Raw genomic sequence first — 19322 nt, forward strand, 5'->3', positions numbered from 1 at the left:
TCCAGGATTCAAAACACAATGCCTTCCCCTCTGCAGTCGGGAGCAAAGCCTGCACGGCAACTCAAGGAGCTGCTCAACAAAGCCCCTCCCAAGCGTTCTGGGAACCTAACGCTGCTGTCTAGCCCCACAAGATGCCCACATTGTGGATTCAAGAGTTAAAATGACATGCACTTCTCTTCCTCTCTGTCTCTCCTCCTCTCTCTGTATATCTGACTTTGTAATAAAAATAAATAAATCTTTAAAAAAAAAAAAAAAAGGGCCCAGCGGCGTGGCCTAGCGGCTAAAGTCCTCGCCTTGAATGCCCCGGGATCCCATATGGACGCCGGTTCTAATCCCGGCAGCTCCACTTCCCATCCAGCTCCCTGCTTGTGGCCTGGGAAAGCAGTTGAGGACGGCCCAATGCATTGGGACACTGCACCCGCATGGGAGAACTGGAAAGAGTTTCCTGGTTCCTGGCATCGAATTGGCACACATCGGCCCGTTGCGGCTCACTTAGGGAGTGAATCATTGGATGGAAGATCTTCCTGTCTGTCTCTCCTCCTCTCTGTATATCTTTGTAATAAAAATAAATAAATCTTTAAAAAAAAAATGACATGCACTTCACAAAACAAAATTCTGAAAGGCTACTTACCTATCATTACAAAGAAATGAAAAAAAAACCAACTAATGTTAAAGAGGCAGCAAGATCAGATCTCAATCAATTATAGACTGCCAGTTTCTTTGGCTTAAAATCCCACATCTAGGGCCCGGCGGCATGGCCTAGCAGCTAAAGTCCTCGCCTTGAACGCCCCGGGATCCCATATGGGTGCCGGTTCTAATCCCAGCAGCTCCACTTCCCATCCAGCTCCCTACTTGTGGCGTGGGAAAGCAGTCGAGGACGGCCCAATGCATTGGGACACTGCACCCGTGTGGGAGACCCGGAAGAGGTTCCTGGTTCCCGGCATCGGATTGGCGCGCACCGGCCCGTTGCGGCTCACTTGGGGGAGTGAATCATCGGACGGAAGATCTTCCTCTCTGTCTCTCCTCCTCTCTGTATATCTGACTTTGTAATAAAATAAATAAATCTTTAAAAAAAAATCCCACATCTAGAAAAAGCAACATGAATCTTTTAGTTTTAACTTGTCCATGCTTTGAAATAATTTGTCGATTTTTAGATGTTGAAAACAAGACCTTTCCAGAAAATGTTATTTCTGTTAAAAGTCCACATAAAATGCCTTCAGCTATCTTCTGGAAACCAGACAATGACCTTAATGGCTAACGCTGATCTAACCCAAAGACTAAGCCCTTGACCTTAATGGCTAACGCTGATCTAAACCAAAGACTAAACCTTGGCCCTATAATCTCACAAAAGAAAAAGGGATGTTAAACTAGACTTAATCAATACTGCAGCAGCATTTGCCAAATAAAAAAAAATTGGTATATTTATAACCCAATGGACCCCCCAAAACTGCTAGTCAGTAAAAAATAGATGACATTTAAAAAAAAAACGTATTGGGCCTGGCGGCGTGGCCTAACGGCTAAAGTCCTCACCTTGAGCACCCCAGGATCCCATATGGGTGCCGGTTCTAGTCCCGGCAGCTCCACTTCTCATCCAGCTCCCTGCTTGTGACCTGGGAAAGCAGTCCAGGATGGCCCAAAGCTTTGGGATCCTGCACCCACGTGGGAGACCTGGAAGATGTTCCTGGTTTCCGGCTTCAGATCAGCTCAGTACCGGCCGTTGCGGTCACTTGGGAGTGAACTATCAGATGGAAGATCTTCCTCTCTGTCTCTCTTCCTCTGTATATCTGACTTTGTAATAAAAATAAATAAATCTTAAAGCGGCTAAAAAAAACCGTATCAAAATTGCAGTGTTAAAGCACTAATACAAAGTGGCATTAAGTATTACAATTTGCCTCATATTTTAAAACATTAATACGTAACTTGCTTTATTGCTAAATTAACCCCTTACTGGAACATTTTTGTCCTTGTATCCCTGAGGGTTTGCATCCTTGCACAGAATGGCAAGTTTAGTTCTGGACAGAGGCGAGGCTCCCTGACAAGACACGGTATCAAAGCAAGGCTGACTTTGGTTGATACACGACCTGAGAGTGCCTGGATCAGAAGGAAACAGTTGGCAACACCAAAAACAACTGCTCACACTGCTCACTCATTTTTAATTGAACTGAAAAAGGTATAAAGGCAATGATTTAGCAGCTGGGAGGCAGAATACTCCAGAAGGGAACAGGCCTGAGTCAGACCAAGGCAGCTCTTGGCTGCACACTATCCTCAATGTTTAACCTCACAGAAGTGATTTCACGTTTCTCAACTTCAGTTTTCTTAAATGTAGAAACAAGTATTGTACACTTTGTAAAGATATTAGAAAATAACAATTTATGAAAATATCTGAAAGATATTGGGAAGGATCAATGAAGCGGACACAAGCTCACGGGAGATGCACAATATGAAAAACCTACGCACAGATTTCAAAATTCTTGCACTCATCTTTCTGTTCCATTTCTTCACAAACTTGAAGTCCTCTCATATAACTTTACATTGTGCTATCGCATAATATCCCTTAATTTTCTTTTCTCCTCATATCAGTCATTGTGTAGAGAATCCATTCATTAAAAAATACAGGCTCAACAAACAATGCTTCATCAGCTGATATTTTTCTTTGATTTTGTTTAATTGTATACATGAAGACCAAGGGAGTTTTCCTAGTTATAAAGTAATCTTAAGAAAACCTCTATTCAACAAAAACACTATGTCTTGTAATGTTTCATAAACAGACTAGTAAATACTAACAGAGTTCTTGCGCATGTTATGTAGCTCTGGAATAGTCTAAGCACATTTGCAGAACTAGCCACAGTCAATTCACTTTTACCAAACACAAAAATTAAAAATACACGCTCTCTGTAAATTCATGTGCTATCTTAAAGCTTTCAAATCAAAGAGAAAATATTTACATCTCAAATACAAAATTAAGAATTATTGGCCTCTAAAAAGCAATGAATTTCATTCTCAAGGATTTTTTTCTTTTTTTACCAACTCATGATATCTATTCAACATGTGTATCACCGGTACATATTAAATCTTATTAATGATTGCATTTTCTGTCAGGTTTATTTTTGCTTTGTTGCTTCTTAAAAAGCTACCTGAATCTGTTCGCAGAAAAGGATCAGGATTTTTGGAAAACCAGTGCAGCTACAGTGTTTCCAGATCTGCCACCAAAGCTGAAGGTAGGGGTTGGCAGTTCTTCAACAAGTTCAAATCCTGTCAAACAAAACCAAAACACTTTTATTAAGGACTGGACTGAATCCTAGAGTTACAAAGTTTGTCTATCAATGTACTTTCAAGCCTTTTATAAAACCATGCAATTTCAAATTGTAATTGAATGACTAAATTTCATTTTATGCTTTTTCCAGTTTTACTGTGCCTGCATGGCATATGTGCATACACCCAAACATCACTTTGAAATGAACAAGAAACAGACATGACCAGAAACAAACTGGGGGAAAGAGGCTTTCCAACAACCAGCCCATTCCCCCCACTTCCTGTTTACCAGCCGTGCCAGGCCCCTTCCCTACCAGTCATCTCACCACCTAGCTTACAGGAAGTTGCAAGCATCTGTCGAGTTCTTACCCATGCCAACTGCTACTGGGAACTCAATTAATCCACAGCACACAAATAAAAGCAAAAAAGTCAAATAACTTGATTTGTAAAAGATGAAAAAGTTGTGAAGATGGATAAAGATGATTGCAACAAGAAAATATGCACTTTTTCTCCAGAACTGCACAGTTAAAAATCATTAAGACCATAAAACATCACTTATATGCTGCCACAATTCAGAAAACAAGCTACAAGGCATAGCTTTTGGGCACTGATTTGTGCCTTGGATGCTCCACTTGTGGTCCAGTTCTGTGGCGTTGGGTCCCTGCATCCATGCCTGAGACCTGGAAGAAGCTCCTGGCTTTGGATGGGCTCAGCTCTGCCCAATGAGGTCATTTGCGCGCAGGGTCCCAAAAACTTGGGATGTCTTCTACTGCTTTCCCATTTTTCTCTTTTTTTTTCTTATAAACTTATTTTTGATGATGTTTACTCAGTTGAGAAGGATGTAGGCCCATGTGGACCACTGATTTGGTTGGGGAGGGTAAAAATATGGAGGAAAGAGACAATTGGCAAAAATATGAAGGAATAAGACAACTGTTCCTGGCTCCTGGCTTCAGATCAACTCAGCTCCAGTCACTGTGCCCACTTGGGGAGTGAATCAGTGGAAGATCTTTCTGTCTCCTCCTGTTAAGACTTTCCAATAGGGCCCGGCGCCATGGCCTAGCAGCTAAAGTCCTCACCTTGAACGCCCCGGGATCCCATATGATTGCCGGTTCTAATCCCGGCAGCTCCACTTCCCATCCAGCTCCCTGCTTGTGGCCTGGGAAAGCAGTCGAGGACGGCCCAATGCATTGGGACACTGCACCCGCGAGGGAGACCTGGAAGAGGTTCCTGGTTCCCGGCTTCGGATCGGCACACCGGCCCGTTGCGGCTCACTTGGGGAGTGAATCATCGGACGGAAGATCTTCCTGTCTGTCTCTCCTCCTCTCTGTATATCTGACTTTGTAATAAAATAAATAAATCTTTAAAAAAAAAAAAAAAGACTTTCCAATAAAAATAAATACATTTTTTTAAAAAAACGGCAGTATTCCACATCAGTGTACCTAGGTTATATTTCCAGCTCTTTGTCCAGACTCCGGTTTCCACTAAATAAACCTGGGAGAAAGCAGTGGTGGCTCAAATACTTGGGCTTCTGTTAGCTCCATGGGAGCCCTGGATCGAGTTCCTGGCTCCCAGCCTCTACTAGGCCCGGTCAACACCTGTTACAGTAGTTGGAGAATGAAAAAGTGGATGGAGGAAGAGCCTCTCTTTCTCTCAAGTGTGTATGGATATATAGCACAAGGTATTTTAATAGAAGCTAATATGTCGGGTAGGTATTTGGTACACAATTTTCTAAATGGACTTGCTTTTATTTTAAGGCAGACACAGCTCTGCCATCCACTGGTTCACAACCCAAATGCCCACAGTGGCAAGGGCTGAGCTGAGGTGAAGGCCAGGAGCTGGGACATCATTTCAGGTCTCCCACGTCAGTGCAGGAACCCCAGTACTGAAGCCATCACCCACTCCCTCAGAGGATGTGCACATCAGCAGAAAGCTAGAGTGGGGAACACAGCCAGGACTCGAACACAGGGCATTCTGTGGTTATCTTAACTACAGACCTAGACGCCCACAGTGTTTATAACACCTGCACATATCTTACAGGATTCATTTTTTATTTATTTGAAAGGCATAAACAGAGAGTGACCATCCATTGCTTCACCTGTGAAACACCTGCCGTAAGTTGGGTCAGAACTCCACCTTGATCTCCCACGTGGGTGGCATAATCCGCTGCCGAGCAGTGGGTGCACAGCAGGAAGTTAGACTGCAGAGTCCACCCAAAGAACCGGAGCCCTCTCCCATGGGGTGCAAGTACCCCAGGTGGCATCACAACCACTGTGTCACACATCCACCCCTCTCATTCTCATCAGGTAGCTCAGTTTGGGATGCCTACATCTCTGTTAGAGCCTGGCTCTGAGTCCTGGTTCCTAGCTCCCTGCGGATGTGCACCGTCTGAGGGAGCAAGGTGCTGGCTCACGTACCTAAGCCCAGCCACGCACACCAAGATGGAGACTGAGCTCCAAGCCCCTGGTTCCAGCCTGGCACACTCCCCACAGTTCCATGTGTAGTGGCCCTGTGAGGAGAGACCTAGAAGATGGAAGCTCTTCATCTTTCTCTCTCTGCCTTTCAAATAAAAATGAAAATAAATAATAAAAATTAAAAGAAAAAAGTTGACTCTAGTACACATCATATTGGATCATCCTAATATCCATCAACTAATTCAAATTAATCCTCCCTAAAACAAATCATAATACAAAATAGTTACACAGATTGAGTAACACTTATCCAAAATGCTTGGGATCATAAATTTCAGATTTTAGGTTTCCTTTATCCATGGAATATTCCCATGTATATTATGAGACGTATTGAGAACGGGGCCCAAGCTTATGTTTCACACTCACTTTGGACAGGCAGCCTGTCCAAAAATATTTTACACAATACTTTTAGTGTACCTGCATTTTGACCACAGCCAAACACGTGAGGTCAAGGTGTAGAATTTACAGTACTCAAAGTTTTGGATGGGTCTGGCGTGGTGGCCTATGGCTAAAGTCCTCACTTTGCATGAGCCAGGATCCCATGTGGGCCCCGGTTCTAATCCCAGCTGCTCCACTTCCCATCCAGCTCCCTGCCTGTGGCCTGAGAAAGCTGTGGAGGATGGCCCAAAGCCTTGGGACCCTGCACCCGTGTGGGAGACCTGGAGGAAGTTCCTGGTTCCTGGCTTCAGATTGGCACAGCTCTAGCCATTGAAGTCACCGAGGGAGTGAATTATTGGCAGAAGATCGCCCTCTCTGTCTCTTCTCTCTGTATATCTGACTTTGTAATAAAAATAAATAAATCTTTGAAAAAAAAGTTCTGGACTTTGGAGCATGCTCAGTGTCACTCTGGATCCCAGTGTTCCAGATTCAGGATGTTATCACTTCCATTTCTAGTCTATTCTATTCTACAAGAACACCGAGGAAAAATACAGGTCTCGGAGTTTTAACAATATTTACTTTTGAAATAAGGGAAGAAGCAAGGAACCTTCCAAGGCTGATGGCACAAGCTTCTTTCAGCGCAGAAGGAACACGGCGGCCGATCAGAGCAGCTAGAGCAAGACCTGCCCCAAATCTAATTCTGAACAGTTTTCTAAATGCACGTCTAAAAAGTGTCTTTAATTGTATACCATTTTTTAACAATCTTGTTAGAATATGTTGCATATTTAAATTTGGCATTTGGTTCTAGAACTGAACCTTAAAAGTTTACTCAATGGTTCTCAGACAGACACATTTTTCAGCACTCTATACCAAGCTGAAGTCTGTTCCTCATTATCGAAGACAGACAAGTATGTTTTTGTCTGCTGGCTTCATGGGTAAAAGAGAACACCTGTATTTAAAAACCAGGAAAGGAACTTGCCCTACACCCTGACACCGGGCATTCATTAAAACTGTCAAGATGCAGGAGGAGGAAAGAACTATTGATATGGAGCCTCAAGAGCTCTAAAGAAAACAAATTTAACAGGGAAGATAGTAAAATTAATGGCACGAAATAAAAGGCGATAAATCACATGTAACTTGTGTTTTCCAGAAGCAACCAGCTCCCGTGTGCAGCCTCCAGCGTCATGTTCTGCACTGCACAGCCTGCACAGGTCACGGAAAGCACACAAAGGGACATGTGTTAACATTCTTCCTCATCACTGCTTGAACGCCATGAGAAAACAAAATCTGAGACAAAACCGTATGTCATTTGATTATAAACAGCACGACACCATAAACTGCTCTCTTGAGGCAACCGATCTGCCCCCATTAATTGGTGAAAACTAAGGTTCAAAATGTAACCACACATCTAGTGCCATATCATTTCCTTAAGGACCTCACTGTAGGAATTCCTCACCTAAAACTTAACACTAATCTGAAAAGGATTGTAAGGAAAAATAAGCAAATGTCTAAAAAGTCCCAAAATAATTATCCATAAATGCCTGCACACTGCATAGATGAACCAGCAGATCAAATATTCCTTAAAAACTCTATAAAGAGAATCCACAGTGCCTTGAGGATAGTTTATAGACTGTCAATCCTCACAAAATCCCCACTTTGCTGACATGGTTGTCTACTTATATTTTTCTTACAGGGCAAAGAAAACCCTTCCTTGGCACCCAAGCATAGTGGATCGTACCCTCTGTCACTTCCCTCCGTTTGGTTTCTGTGTAAGGTTAAAAGTAATTGTCCCATAGATATTGAAACCAGGACAACAATTCCTAAGTACCTAAATAAGAACTAGAGCAAAACACATTAAGGATCTGGAAGATAAAAACTCTCACCGTGGGAGACTTCGGGAACTGCTACTTCCATTTCCTTATTACAGACTTGCCAGTGGAAGAGTGTTCTAACTTAAAAGCATGTATTGACCTGTGCTTTTTTTTTTTTTTTCAAAATAATAGATTGTATAACCTAAATAAAGAACTTGAATTTATAGGCTCATTAGTTTTAGTACTTAACTGCCAGGATTTCTTGGAAAAATTTTAAAAAGGTCTCTGGATCTCAACCAATGCTATTTCTCTGTGCTTTGTACAAACAGTTAAAAATTATTACCAACATCATTAACAGAGAAGAAAAGCAGGCAATTCCCACAAACAGAAAACTAAGAAACTGTAACACCAGGGGGAAAAGGACCTATTTCAACACATGAAGCCTGAGCTCAGCCCACGATCAGACGCCATGTGGCCATTTACCTTCGCTGAATTCACGGAGCAGCTCTTCCTTGGTCCAATTACATGAGGTTATTAGGAAAAAGCCTTTTGCTTCTAAAACTCTGGAGAGGGAGTTCACATATTGCTTCCTCTTGTCAACTGCATTGTCAGGATTAAGGCTTATGGCATCAAAAGTCCCTTTGTCAATACAAATTTGAAATCCAGACAGCTTTGGGGAAAGATTCAAAAAGTCTTCCACCTATATTAAAAACCAACAATTAATGCACAAACTTTACAGATTTCCAATGACAGCCTGAAAAAAGCTACAGATAAAAGGGTCCATTAATTCTAGCAGTATTTCCATAGAATAAACATATTTTCCACATTACAACAAACTTTAATGTGTTTCATTCCATGTTCATTAAAGTTAAGATCAGTAAGGGACACAGATAGTGCTCTAGTGTTTCCTAAACGTTCAAAATCCTCACAAACCTGGAAATCAGTCCAAGCCAGGCACCTTATTACATAATACCACACTTTACAGAGCTCTAAACTCTATATGCTGGTTCACAAAGAAGTTCCTATCAAAAAAACAGAAAACTCAATACATTTCTCAAAAAGACAGAACTTATCTGGAATTCAGGTCACTGGAGGTAAGTTTTTTAGCTTATATTCTTGGCTGTGCAACCTCAAGTAAACATGACAAATGAGACATTCCTTTCCTTTGACTCAGCAACTTCCAAGCTACTAGTGGATATAACAAATGGAATGAAACATCAGAAACTAAATGACTGTTTTAAACTTAACTTGGTAAATACTACACACTTTAGATTTTTAAGATCATACATAAGCATCTCATGTTTCTTCCACCTGCAGGTTCACTCCCCAGTGGCCACAACGGCTGGAGCTGAGCTGATCCAAAGCCAGGGGGTCTCCTACACAGGTGCAGGATGCCAAAGCTTTGGGCCGTCCTCGACTGCTTTCCCAGGCCACAAGCAGGGAGCTGGATGGGAAGTGGAGCAGCTGGGACATGAACTGGCATCCATATGGGATCCCGGCGCATGCAAAGTGAGGATCTAGCCACTAGGCCATCATGCAAGGCCAACAAGCATCTCTTTTCTTATAAAAATACATTTTAAACATTTGAAATAGTGATCTGCCTCAATTTTATAAAATACCCAGATACTTGCCAATGAACTCAATATGAAAAGCTAGCTTGGAAATCTACCCAATTAGCTCATGATTATTCATAAAAATAAAGTAATTATAAGCAATGTTTTGTCTGAAACTCTTACTTTAAAACTGCAGGCGTTTGTGAGCCCAGCTTGATAGCTCAGATAAATCCTCACCTTGCATTTGCCAGGATCCCATACGGCCACTGGTTCATGTCCCAGCTGCTCTACTTCCCATCCAGCTCCCTGCTTGTGGCCTGGGAAACCAGTAGAGGACGGCCCAAACCCTTGGGACCCTGCACTCACATGGAGACCTGGAAGAGGCTCCTGGCTCCTGGCAAATGGCTTCAGTTTGGCTCAGCTCTAGCCCCCGTGACCACTTGGGGAGTGAATCAGCAGATGGAAGATCTTATTCTCTCTCTGTCCTTTTCCTTATATATCAGCCTTTCCAAAAAATAAATACATAAATAAATCTTAGAAAAAAAAGTGGATGCTTGTTTATATTTCACGATGGTTTTCTCTGTCTCATATCAAAAGCACAGTATTCACTGCACCCAAAGCAAAACAATAAACACAGCTCTCAAAAACAGAGCTTTCTCATCCTTCAATGCCTCTATAACAGCACTCATTCAACAAACACTTTGTGGATATCTACTAAGCCAGTACTTCTGAGTGGCAGATGTAAGATTCAATAAAACAGCAGTGGTTCTTGTATGCAAATACACCTTACAGTCCAGAACGAGAGACAGTGAATAAGCCACTATGCCTTGCATGTGCCCTCCAGAATTCATGTGCTGCAAATCTGTTCCCCCAAGTCATGTGTTTACAACAGCTGAGACATCTGGCGGCACCTGGATGGCTCCTAAGGAAATGGCTTTGTGAAGAGGGCGTGTTCCCTCTGTAGGCCTGGTCTGTCTGCTTGTGCAATACCTTGGCCATGCTGGGAGACAGCAGGCCTCACCAGCTTCTGAGCCTAGCTCTGGGACTGCAGTCCTCCACACCAGGAGGGAAACAATGTCTGTTCTTTATAAATGACCTGGTAACTCTTTATAAATGATCTCTGCTCTTTATAAATTGCTGATCAATTACGGTACAGAAAACAGACTAAGACATAAGCTCAATAGGTCAGTTCAGACACAGTGCTAACAAGAGAAGAAACACTAATATGATATTGAGCAACGGGAAGAAAAACATTTTGGAAACAGTAGTCTGGAAAAGCATCTCTCTGCAGGCGGAAGGTGGAATAAAGACATCCAGCAAGAACACGCCTGGCATTTCATGGGCAGCAAGCAAGTCAGTGAGACTGTGGGACACGAGTGCCAACAAAAGAAAAAGGTCAGAATACGGTGACTTGGTTAAAGTGGTGGGGTGTGCAGGTCCCATTCCATACTGAGCAAGGCATTTCCAAAGATGACCCTGACTGCCGTGTGGCAAATGGCCAGCAGGACAGCAAGAGTGGAAAGGAGGAGGCTCTTGTAGTCACCTCTGCGCAAACTTAACAGGCAGCAACAGAAACATCATGCAACCACCACATTCCTTACAGGTCTAAAAGATAAAACAGAACTAGACATGAGATGGAAAAATTAAGTCAGGACTTGAGGATGACTCCTCGGATTGCGTGTTGGTGCGCCAGGGTCCCTGGTACGATCAGCAGAAATGGGAAACACCAAGGAGGCAAGGCTCAGACACAGCCAGGGCTGTGCTGCGGGTTAATCCAGTGCGGAACGCTCAGCTGCCCACGGGGTTGCTACCAAAACGAGACCAGGGCTAGAAATAAAAATCTGGGAGTCAGTATTGCACAGATTACAGGACGCAAAAAGAAACTAAATGATCTTTGCTGACTATACTACTCTGAGTTTATGGCTTTTTGATCTGGTTAATCCACAGCTGAGTACAACTTGTGTTTTTTGAAAATAAGCAGTAAGATGTGGTATATGAACATCCATACACGAAAGTAAGAAAGCGACTCATACCAACTAGATTAAATGTTAAATAAAATTTCTTTAAAAGGGTTCAGTTTGGATTATTTATGGTTGGTTCTTAATTTATCATTTCAAAAGATGTCAGCAGGTTAATACACATTAGAAACATTTAAACTTTGTAACTTCTATTGCACTGAAATTATAAAATAAATATTTACCTTTAATTTAATGTTAGATAACCCTTCTTTCTCTAGGATATTTCCAGAAAGCTGAATTGCCGAGGGAGAGTAATCAATTCCAGTAATATTACTGAAACCAAATTTTGCCTAGAGATAGAGAAATAATTTTATACTTTAGTTTCAAAAAGTTTTAATACTTTATTTTGCTTATGAGTTATAATATCCCTTTAAAATGGATCTTGCCGCAGTTTAAACAACACAAAATCCAATAACCAACAATGTTTAAATTTTAAAGTACAAAGCAAATAAAGAAGAAAATTTTCATTTATATAATGTGACAATTAATTTGCTTTTATAGTATTTTGCTTCTTTTTCTAAGAAATAATTCATTTTCTCAAAGATAATGAAAATACATACATAAGCACTCAGCGAGGAAAAAACGGCATTAACTTCTAACACTCCTGCCTCTATGGAGATCAGTATGGAGAACACTCAAACAACTGAAAATCCGCATACCATATGATCCAGCAATAGCACTCCTAGGAATATATCCAAAACACCTGTTACACAGAAACCAACATGCACCCCCATGTTCATAGCAGCACAATCAATAATTGCAAAAACTTCAAAGCAACCAAAATTCCTATCAACAGAAGACTGGATAAGAAAGGAATGGTTCATCAACTCCATGGAATACTACTCAGACATTAAAAATAACGAAATGCATTTTTTTCGTGGCCAAACCATTATGCTAAGGGAAATGAGCCAATTCCAAAAAGTTAGATACCACGTTTGCCTTCATTTAAGATGAAATGATGTCAGTCTGGACAACTGTACCTGTAAATGGCAATATTATTACAAACTCAGTCTGTATCACATGCAATATGATACTGTGATGTAACCAATGAACCAGCCATCAATGAGAGACAGATTGCCTGTAATCTACATCAAAGAACTGAAAAGCCTGATATGCTTTTTTTTTTAAGATTTATTCATTTTATTACAAAGTCAGATATACAGAGAGAAGGAGAGACAGAGAGGAAGATCTTCCGTCCGATGATTCACTCCCCAAGTGAGCCGCAACGGTCGGCTAGCAGCTAAAGTCCTCGCCTTGAACGCCCCGGGATCCCATATGATTGCCGGTTCTAATCTCGGCGGCCCTGCTTCCCATCCAGCTCCCTTCTTGTGGCCTGGGAAAGCAGTCAAGGACAGCCCAAGGCTTTGGGATACTGCACCCACATGGGAGACCCGGAAGAGGTTCCTGGTTCCCGGCTTCAGATTGGCGCACACCGACCGTTGCGGCTCACTTGGGGAGTGAATCATCGGACGGAAGATCTTCCTCTCTGTCTCTCCTCCTCTCTGTATATCTGACTTTGTAATAAAATGAATAAATCTTTAAAAAAAAAAAATACCCTATGTTATTCCGTAATGGGTCGGGAGAGCAGAGCAATCTTCCACCTTCTTAGAGTGTGAAGATGTTAAGTGTAACCCATCAAGATTGTAACAGGTAACTTACAGACAGCAGACTCGAATCTGCATTAGACATTAGCAAAAAGTATAGAGGCATGCAGTGGGTTCCAAGAGCGACTCTGACAGCCCCTTAACAGGAGGCCATATGTACAGAGCAGGGGGGACCCCAGAGTGGAGAAGCAGGACAGGAGGAGGCTTGTATCCCAACCCTGGAGACTCCCGGATCCTCACCAAGGACTATCAGTATGGGCGCCAAGGACTACATCCCAACTACTAAGGAGACCACGGGGAATTGGAGTGCCTTCGCAGGCGAGAACTCTGAGGTCATCCATTTCCTTTCGGATCTCCCACACAGGATGGAAGAAGCCCAGATCCTTCCTCACAAGATCTAATGTCATCGGAACAACAGCCAGGAGCCCTAAGCAGTCCTCAGAAACAGAAGAACAGTAAACTTCCTTCGGGACTCAGGAGAGGAGCTTTCTCTGGTCCTAACTCAGTTCCAACTTTGGCTGGCCCCACCCTCTCACAATGACCATCAGGGTCGCTCCGGAATCCCCCGAAAAAATTAGATGAGATAAACAGAGACCAATAAGGAAAGCTTAAAACAGAAAGAAAACAGTCAGTTTGGATTCCCATATACTTAACAAGGTATGAAGGACATAAAAATAAGTTACTCCTCACCAAGGTATTGAAGATTTCTCTGCACACCTCCTAAAACTGTTATGCTCCTCAATTGTTACCATATGGCTTGTTTGAGGTATAAACCTGTTTGGACTATACTAAATTTTATTCAGTGGAAATCACGCTTGAATACTTTAAGCTGCTAAATATATAAATGAAAATAGACACGAGAGAGCTGAATAGTACCATATCACTATTTTAAGGTGTATAGCAGCCAGTTGTGTATAAACTGTAATTGAGTTGTCAATGAAGTAGTTAAAGGATGTGGTTAGGAACTTACATTTTCTGGGTCCGGTGGCGTGGCCTAGAGGCCAAAGTCCTCACCTTGAACGTGCCAGGATCCCATATGGGTTCCAGTTCTAATCCCAGCAGCTCCACTTTCCATCCAGTTCCCCGCCTGTGGCCTGGGAAAGCAGTTGAGGACGGCCCAAAGCCTTGGGACCCTGCACCCATGTGGGAGACCTGGAAGAAGTTCCTGGATCCTGGCTTTGGATCGGCATAGCACCAGCCGTTGTGCTCACTTGGGGAGTGAACCAGCAGGTGGAAGATCTTTCTCTTTGTCTCTCCTCCTCTCTGTACATCAGCCTTCCCAATTTAAAAAAAAAAAAAAAAAAAAAAAGACTTCTGCTCTGTCCTGACCATAAACCCATCTAGAATATGTGGAACTTGCAGCAAAAGCTTAGTGGCTTCTGCTCTTCACTTCACCCTTAACCATGATGAACGTTTTTAGACAAATAAACCTAAAAATAACTTCAAAGTAAATGCCAGACAAAAGAGGACGGAGAGTACAATGTGGCCTGAAATCCCCTTGGAGCTCTTCACCAGCAGGTAGCCATGAGCCTGAAGGTTTACACTGACGCCCAGGACACAGTGCCTGCTGCAGTGGAGGCCCAGAGGCGCTCCCTGGTTCACACACTGATGCCCACAACAAGACACAGCCCCTGCTGCAGTGGAGGCCCAGAGGCGCTCCCTGGTTCACACACTGATGCCCACAACAAGACACAGTACCTGCTGCAGTGGAGGCCCAGAGGCGCTCCCTGGTTCACACACTGACGCCCAAGAAGGACACAGTGCCTGCTGCAGTGGAGGCCCAGAGGCGCTCCTGATTCTAACTGTGGAAACGCACATACTGTGGGTCAGAAGTGACAGCTGAACAACTTAGACACCCACTCCAAAGACAGGTTTAGTTCCCAGCTCCCGGCTTCCTGGGAATGGAAGAGTGTATGGAAGGTCTCTCTCAGTCTCTTCTTGTGTGTTTCTCAAACTAACAAAATAAATAAATTTTTAAAATTGAAAAACGAGGGCAATGGCTCAATTGACTACTTCTCCCCTTGCAAGCACTGAGATCCCATGTGGGCGCCAATTCATGCCCCAGCTATTCCACGTCCCATCCAGCTCCCTGCTTGTGGTCTGGGAAAGCAGTCGAGGTCGACCAAAAGCCTTGGGACCCTGCACCTGCATGCGAGGTCCAAAAGAAGCTCCTGGCTCTTGGCTTTGGATCAGCTCAGCACTGGCCACTGCGGCTACTAGTGGAGTGAACCAGCAGACAGAAGATCTTTGTCTCTCCTGCTCTGTAAATCTGACTTTACCACAAAAATAGATAAATCTTTTAAAAAAAAAGTTTAAAAAAGAAAAGTTAACCTACTCTCATCTATCCATTAACTCTTTTTTTTTAAAGATTTATTTTTATTACAAAGTCAGATACACAGAGAGGAGGAGGGACCGAGAGGAAGATCTTCCATCTGATGATTCACTCCCCAAGTGACCACAACGGCCGGTGCTGCGCTGATTCAAAGCCAGGAACCAGGAACCTCTTCCGGGTCTCCCATGCGAGTGCAGGGTCCCAAGGGTTTGGGCCGTCCTCAACTGCTTTCCCAGGCCACAGGCAGGGAACTGGATGGGAAGTGGAGCTGCTGGGATTAGAACTGGCGCCCATATGGGATCCTGGCACGTTCAAGGCGATAACTTTAGCCTCTAGGCCACGCTGCTGCGCACCCATTAACTCTTATTTTGACTTTTCTTAAAAAAAAAAAAGAAGAAGAAAAAAAATTTGAAAGAGGCAGAATGAGAGAGAAGGAAACACAGAAAGAGCTTCCATTTGGTTGACTCTCCAAACAGCCCAACTACTGGGGCTGAGTGAAAACAAAGCCAAAAGCCAGGTACTCTGGGTCTCCCACACGGTTGTCAGGGCCTCCTGGGCACATTAGCAGGAAGCTGGATCAAGAATGGAGGAGCCAGGACCCAAACAAGCACTCTGGTATGAGATGCAAGCAGCCCGAGTAGCAGCTTAACCCGCAGCATCCCAAGCCCACATGCTCACTTACGCTCGCCGGACACAGCCCCCAGCTACTCTCCACAGAGCATTGCTCCACACGTCTACATGTAACCTTAACATCTAGTAATCTCTTATTGATGTCCACCTCCCACACTTTCAGTGGTCTCCCTCCACACTCTTCAAGGTTTACATTTTCTTCAACTGCTTCAGTTTCTTAAATAAAAAAAAGACTTATTTATCTTTATTGGAAAGAGATTTACAAAGAGAAGGAGAGACAGAGAGAAAGATCTTCCATCCGCTGATTAACTCCCCAAATGGTGGACTGGCAGGGTTGAGCTGTTCTGAAGCCAGGAGTCAGGAGCCTTTTCCAGGTCTCCCTCATGGGTGCAGGGTCCCAAGGACTTGGGCCATCCTCAACTGCTTTCCCAGACCACAGGCAGGGAACAGGACAAGGAGTGGAGCTGCACAAACAAGAACCAGCACCCACAGGGGAAGCCGCCACTGACGGAGGATTGCCCTGTGGATCCCCACTGCCAGGCGCCCCCTCAGGTCCTTCTACGTGAGACCTAGAACCTAGGGTGATGCTATTAACTGCCTCTTTTTCGGTTCCTTCTCCCATGCCTGCTTAAGGCAGGAATTTGCTGCAGCAGCTGACACTGTTGGGGACATGCCCATCCCACAGTGCAGTCTGAGATGAACTCCTGTTTCCACTCCTAACTCCAGCTTCCCACCAAAGCCACTCCGGCAGACGGCGGCCACGGCTGAAGCAGCTGGTCCCTGTCACTCACATTCGAGTCCTGCTTTCTCACATTCAGTTTCTGGCACCCAGTAAAAAACAGGCAAACATTCAAAGAAATAATAAATAATCAACCCAAAGCTAAACTGACATTAAAAATGGATCCCATAACAAAACAAATGAAAAAAAAAAAACCCACATGGGGATAGCGTTATGGCACAAAGGATTAAGTGACTGCCTGTAATGTGGTCATCCTATAAGTATGCTGTTTCAAGACCTGGCTATTTGCTTCTAACCAAGCTCCCTGCTCAAGTACCTGGGACACAGGAGAGGATGGCCCAAGTTATTGTGCCCTGGCACCCACACGGAAGACCTGGAAGAAACTTCTGGCTTCCTGCTTCAGAATGGCCCAGCTCGGCCACTGTGGCCATATGGGAAGTGAAACAGTGGTTACAAGAACTCTGTTTCTCTCTCTGTGTAACTCTGCCTCTCAAATAAATAAAAACGAATCTTTAGGGGCTAGCATTACAGCATGGCGGGTAAAGCCACCACCTGCAGCACCGGCATCTGGATTCATGTCCCAGCTGCACCGTGTCCAATCTAGCTCCCTGCCTGTATGCCTGGGAAAACAGAGGAAGATAGCGTGAGTCCTTGGGTCACTGCTGCCCACACTGGAAGCTGAGATGAAGCTACTGGCTTCTGGCTTCAGTCTGGCTCAGAACCAGCCATCGCAGCCATGAGAAATGCACCAATCAATTGAAAAACTGTTCTCATTCTCTCAACAAATCCTTAAAATAAATCATTTAAATAGTATTAGAGATGGGGCCCAGCATGGCAGCCTAGCAGCTAAAGTACTTGCCTTGAACCATATATGGGTGCCAGTTCTAATCCCGGCGGTCCCACTTCCCATCCAGATCCCTGCTTAAGGCCTGGGGAGGCAGTCGAGGATGGCCGAAAGCCTTGGGATCCTGTACCCATGTGGGAGACCCAGAAGAGGCTCTTGGCTCCTGGTTTTGGGTTGGTACAGCTCCAGTCATTGCGGTCACTTAGGGAGTGAACCAGCAGACAGAAGATCTTTCTGTCTCTCTCCTCCTCTCTGTATATATGACTTTCCATTAAAAATAAATCTTTTTTAAAAAGTATTAGAAATGGATTTTAAAACAACAAAATTAAATGACAATGAAAAGCTAGAGAATTATGACAAAGACCTGAAAACTTCCAAATAAAAAACAGTAAAACTGAAAAACACAATAATTAGACTAAGGGTGGACTTGACATCACCATTAGCTGTAGAGAAAGAAAAGTCAGAAGAAAATATGCAGAAAAGACAGAAAACCAAGGAGAAAAAAATGAAGAAGACAGGGCAGAGATCCATGACAGAAACAGACACAGGAGAGCACTTTACAAACCTGAGGAAATGGGGCCCGGCGGTGTGGCCTAGCAGCTAAAGTCCTCGCCTTGAAAGCCCCGGGATCCCATATGGGCGCCGGTTCTAATCCCAGCAGCCCCGCTTCCCATCCAGCTCCCTGCTTGTGGCCTGGGAAAGCAGTCTCCTGTGCCTGCGTGGGAGACCCTGAAGAGCCCCTGGTTCCTGGCTTCGGATCAGCACAGCTCCAGCCGTTGCAGTCACTTAGGGAGTGAGTCATTGGACAGAAGATCTTCCTCTCTGTCTCTCCTCCTCTATATATATATCTGACTTTGCAATAAAAACAAATCTTAGAAAAAAAAAAAACCAGAAAAAAATATGTATATAAAAAAATGTGAAAACAGCGCTCAAAACTCTGGGTGGTGGGGGCCGCTGCTATGGCACAGTGAGTAAAGCTGCCTCCTGGCACACAGGTATCTGCGATCAGCCTCTCTGCTCAGCCCACAACAGGCAGCAGAGGATGGCTAAGAACAGAGCCCTGCCACCCTCGTGGCAGACCCAGAGGAGGCTCCATTCCTGGCCTGGCCCACCCCAGCCACTAGGGCCACCTGGAAAGTAATTCAGCAGGTGGAAGACCTCTCTCCGCCTCTTCCTGTGATACTGGCTTTCAAAAAGCTTGAAAAAATATAGAAGTGACCAATGAAAAACTACTTAATATAAGCAATGATCATCAATGATTGTGAACATAACCAATAGACAACTGAACAGTATACCACAATTAAGCTCACCTATTAAAAAAGATGATTTTCATAAAAGCCTTGGGAAATGGTCAGAAAACTTTCTATAAAGGAACAGAATAAATATTTCAGGCTTTACCAGTCTTCTAGTTACAATTACACAATTATCCCAATATGGCACCTAAGCAACCAGATGGATATGACTGCACTCCAACACTTGCAAATCGAAGAATCCAGAATTGGCACGCAAACTATAGTTTGACAACTCACACTTTAGATCTAAGTTCCAATACACAAGCAATACAAGGAAAGGGCAGGTGTCTGCCTTAGAAAACCCATACCATGGAAAACAGTTTGGGACAAACACACTAACTAGCTGCAACAACAAATATACTGCCAAGTTACCTACAGGAGAGGCATAGGGAGAACTTAAG

General features: G+C 43.7%; 1 protein-coding gene across 4 annotated transcripts in view; it reads right to left on the bottom strand.

The window, feature by feature from the left end:
• Positions 1–19322, bottom strand: part of EEF1AKMT2 (EEF1A lysine methyltransferase 2) — a 75860-nt gene that overhangs the window by 49180 nt on the left and 7358 nt on the right. For 2 of the 4 annotated variants that reach the window (XM_004580187.4, XM_012925486.3), the window contains 3 exons: positions 11663–11770; positions 8393–8609; positions 3067–3252 (listed from right to left, as the gene is read on the bottom strand). In XM_004580187.4, the coding sequence (XP_004580244.2) occupies positions 3158–3252; positions 8393–8609; positions 11663–11770 (420 nt within the window). In that variant the 3' untranslated portion in view covers positions 3067–3157. Of the gene's footprint in view, positions 1–3066; positions 3253–8392; positions 8610–11662; positions 11771–19322 lie in introns of those variants that run through there. The other 2 variants (XM_058671587.1, XM_058671588.1) reach the window with 2 other exon arrangements.

Source organism: Ochotona princeps, chromosome 13 (assembly GCF_030435755.1).
Source record: "Ochotona princeps isolate mOchPri1 chromosome 13, mOchPri1.hap1, whole genome shotgun sequence".
Lineage (NCBI taxonomy): Eukaryota > Metazoa > Chordata > Mammalia > Lagomorpha > Ochotonidae > Ochotona > Ochotona princeps.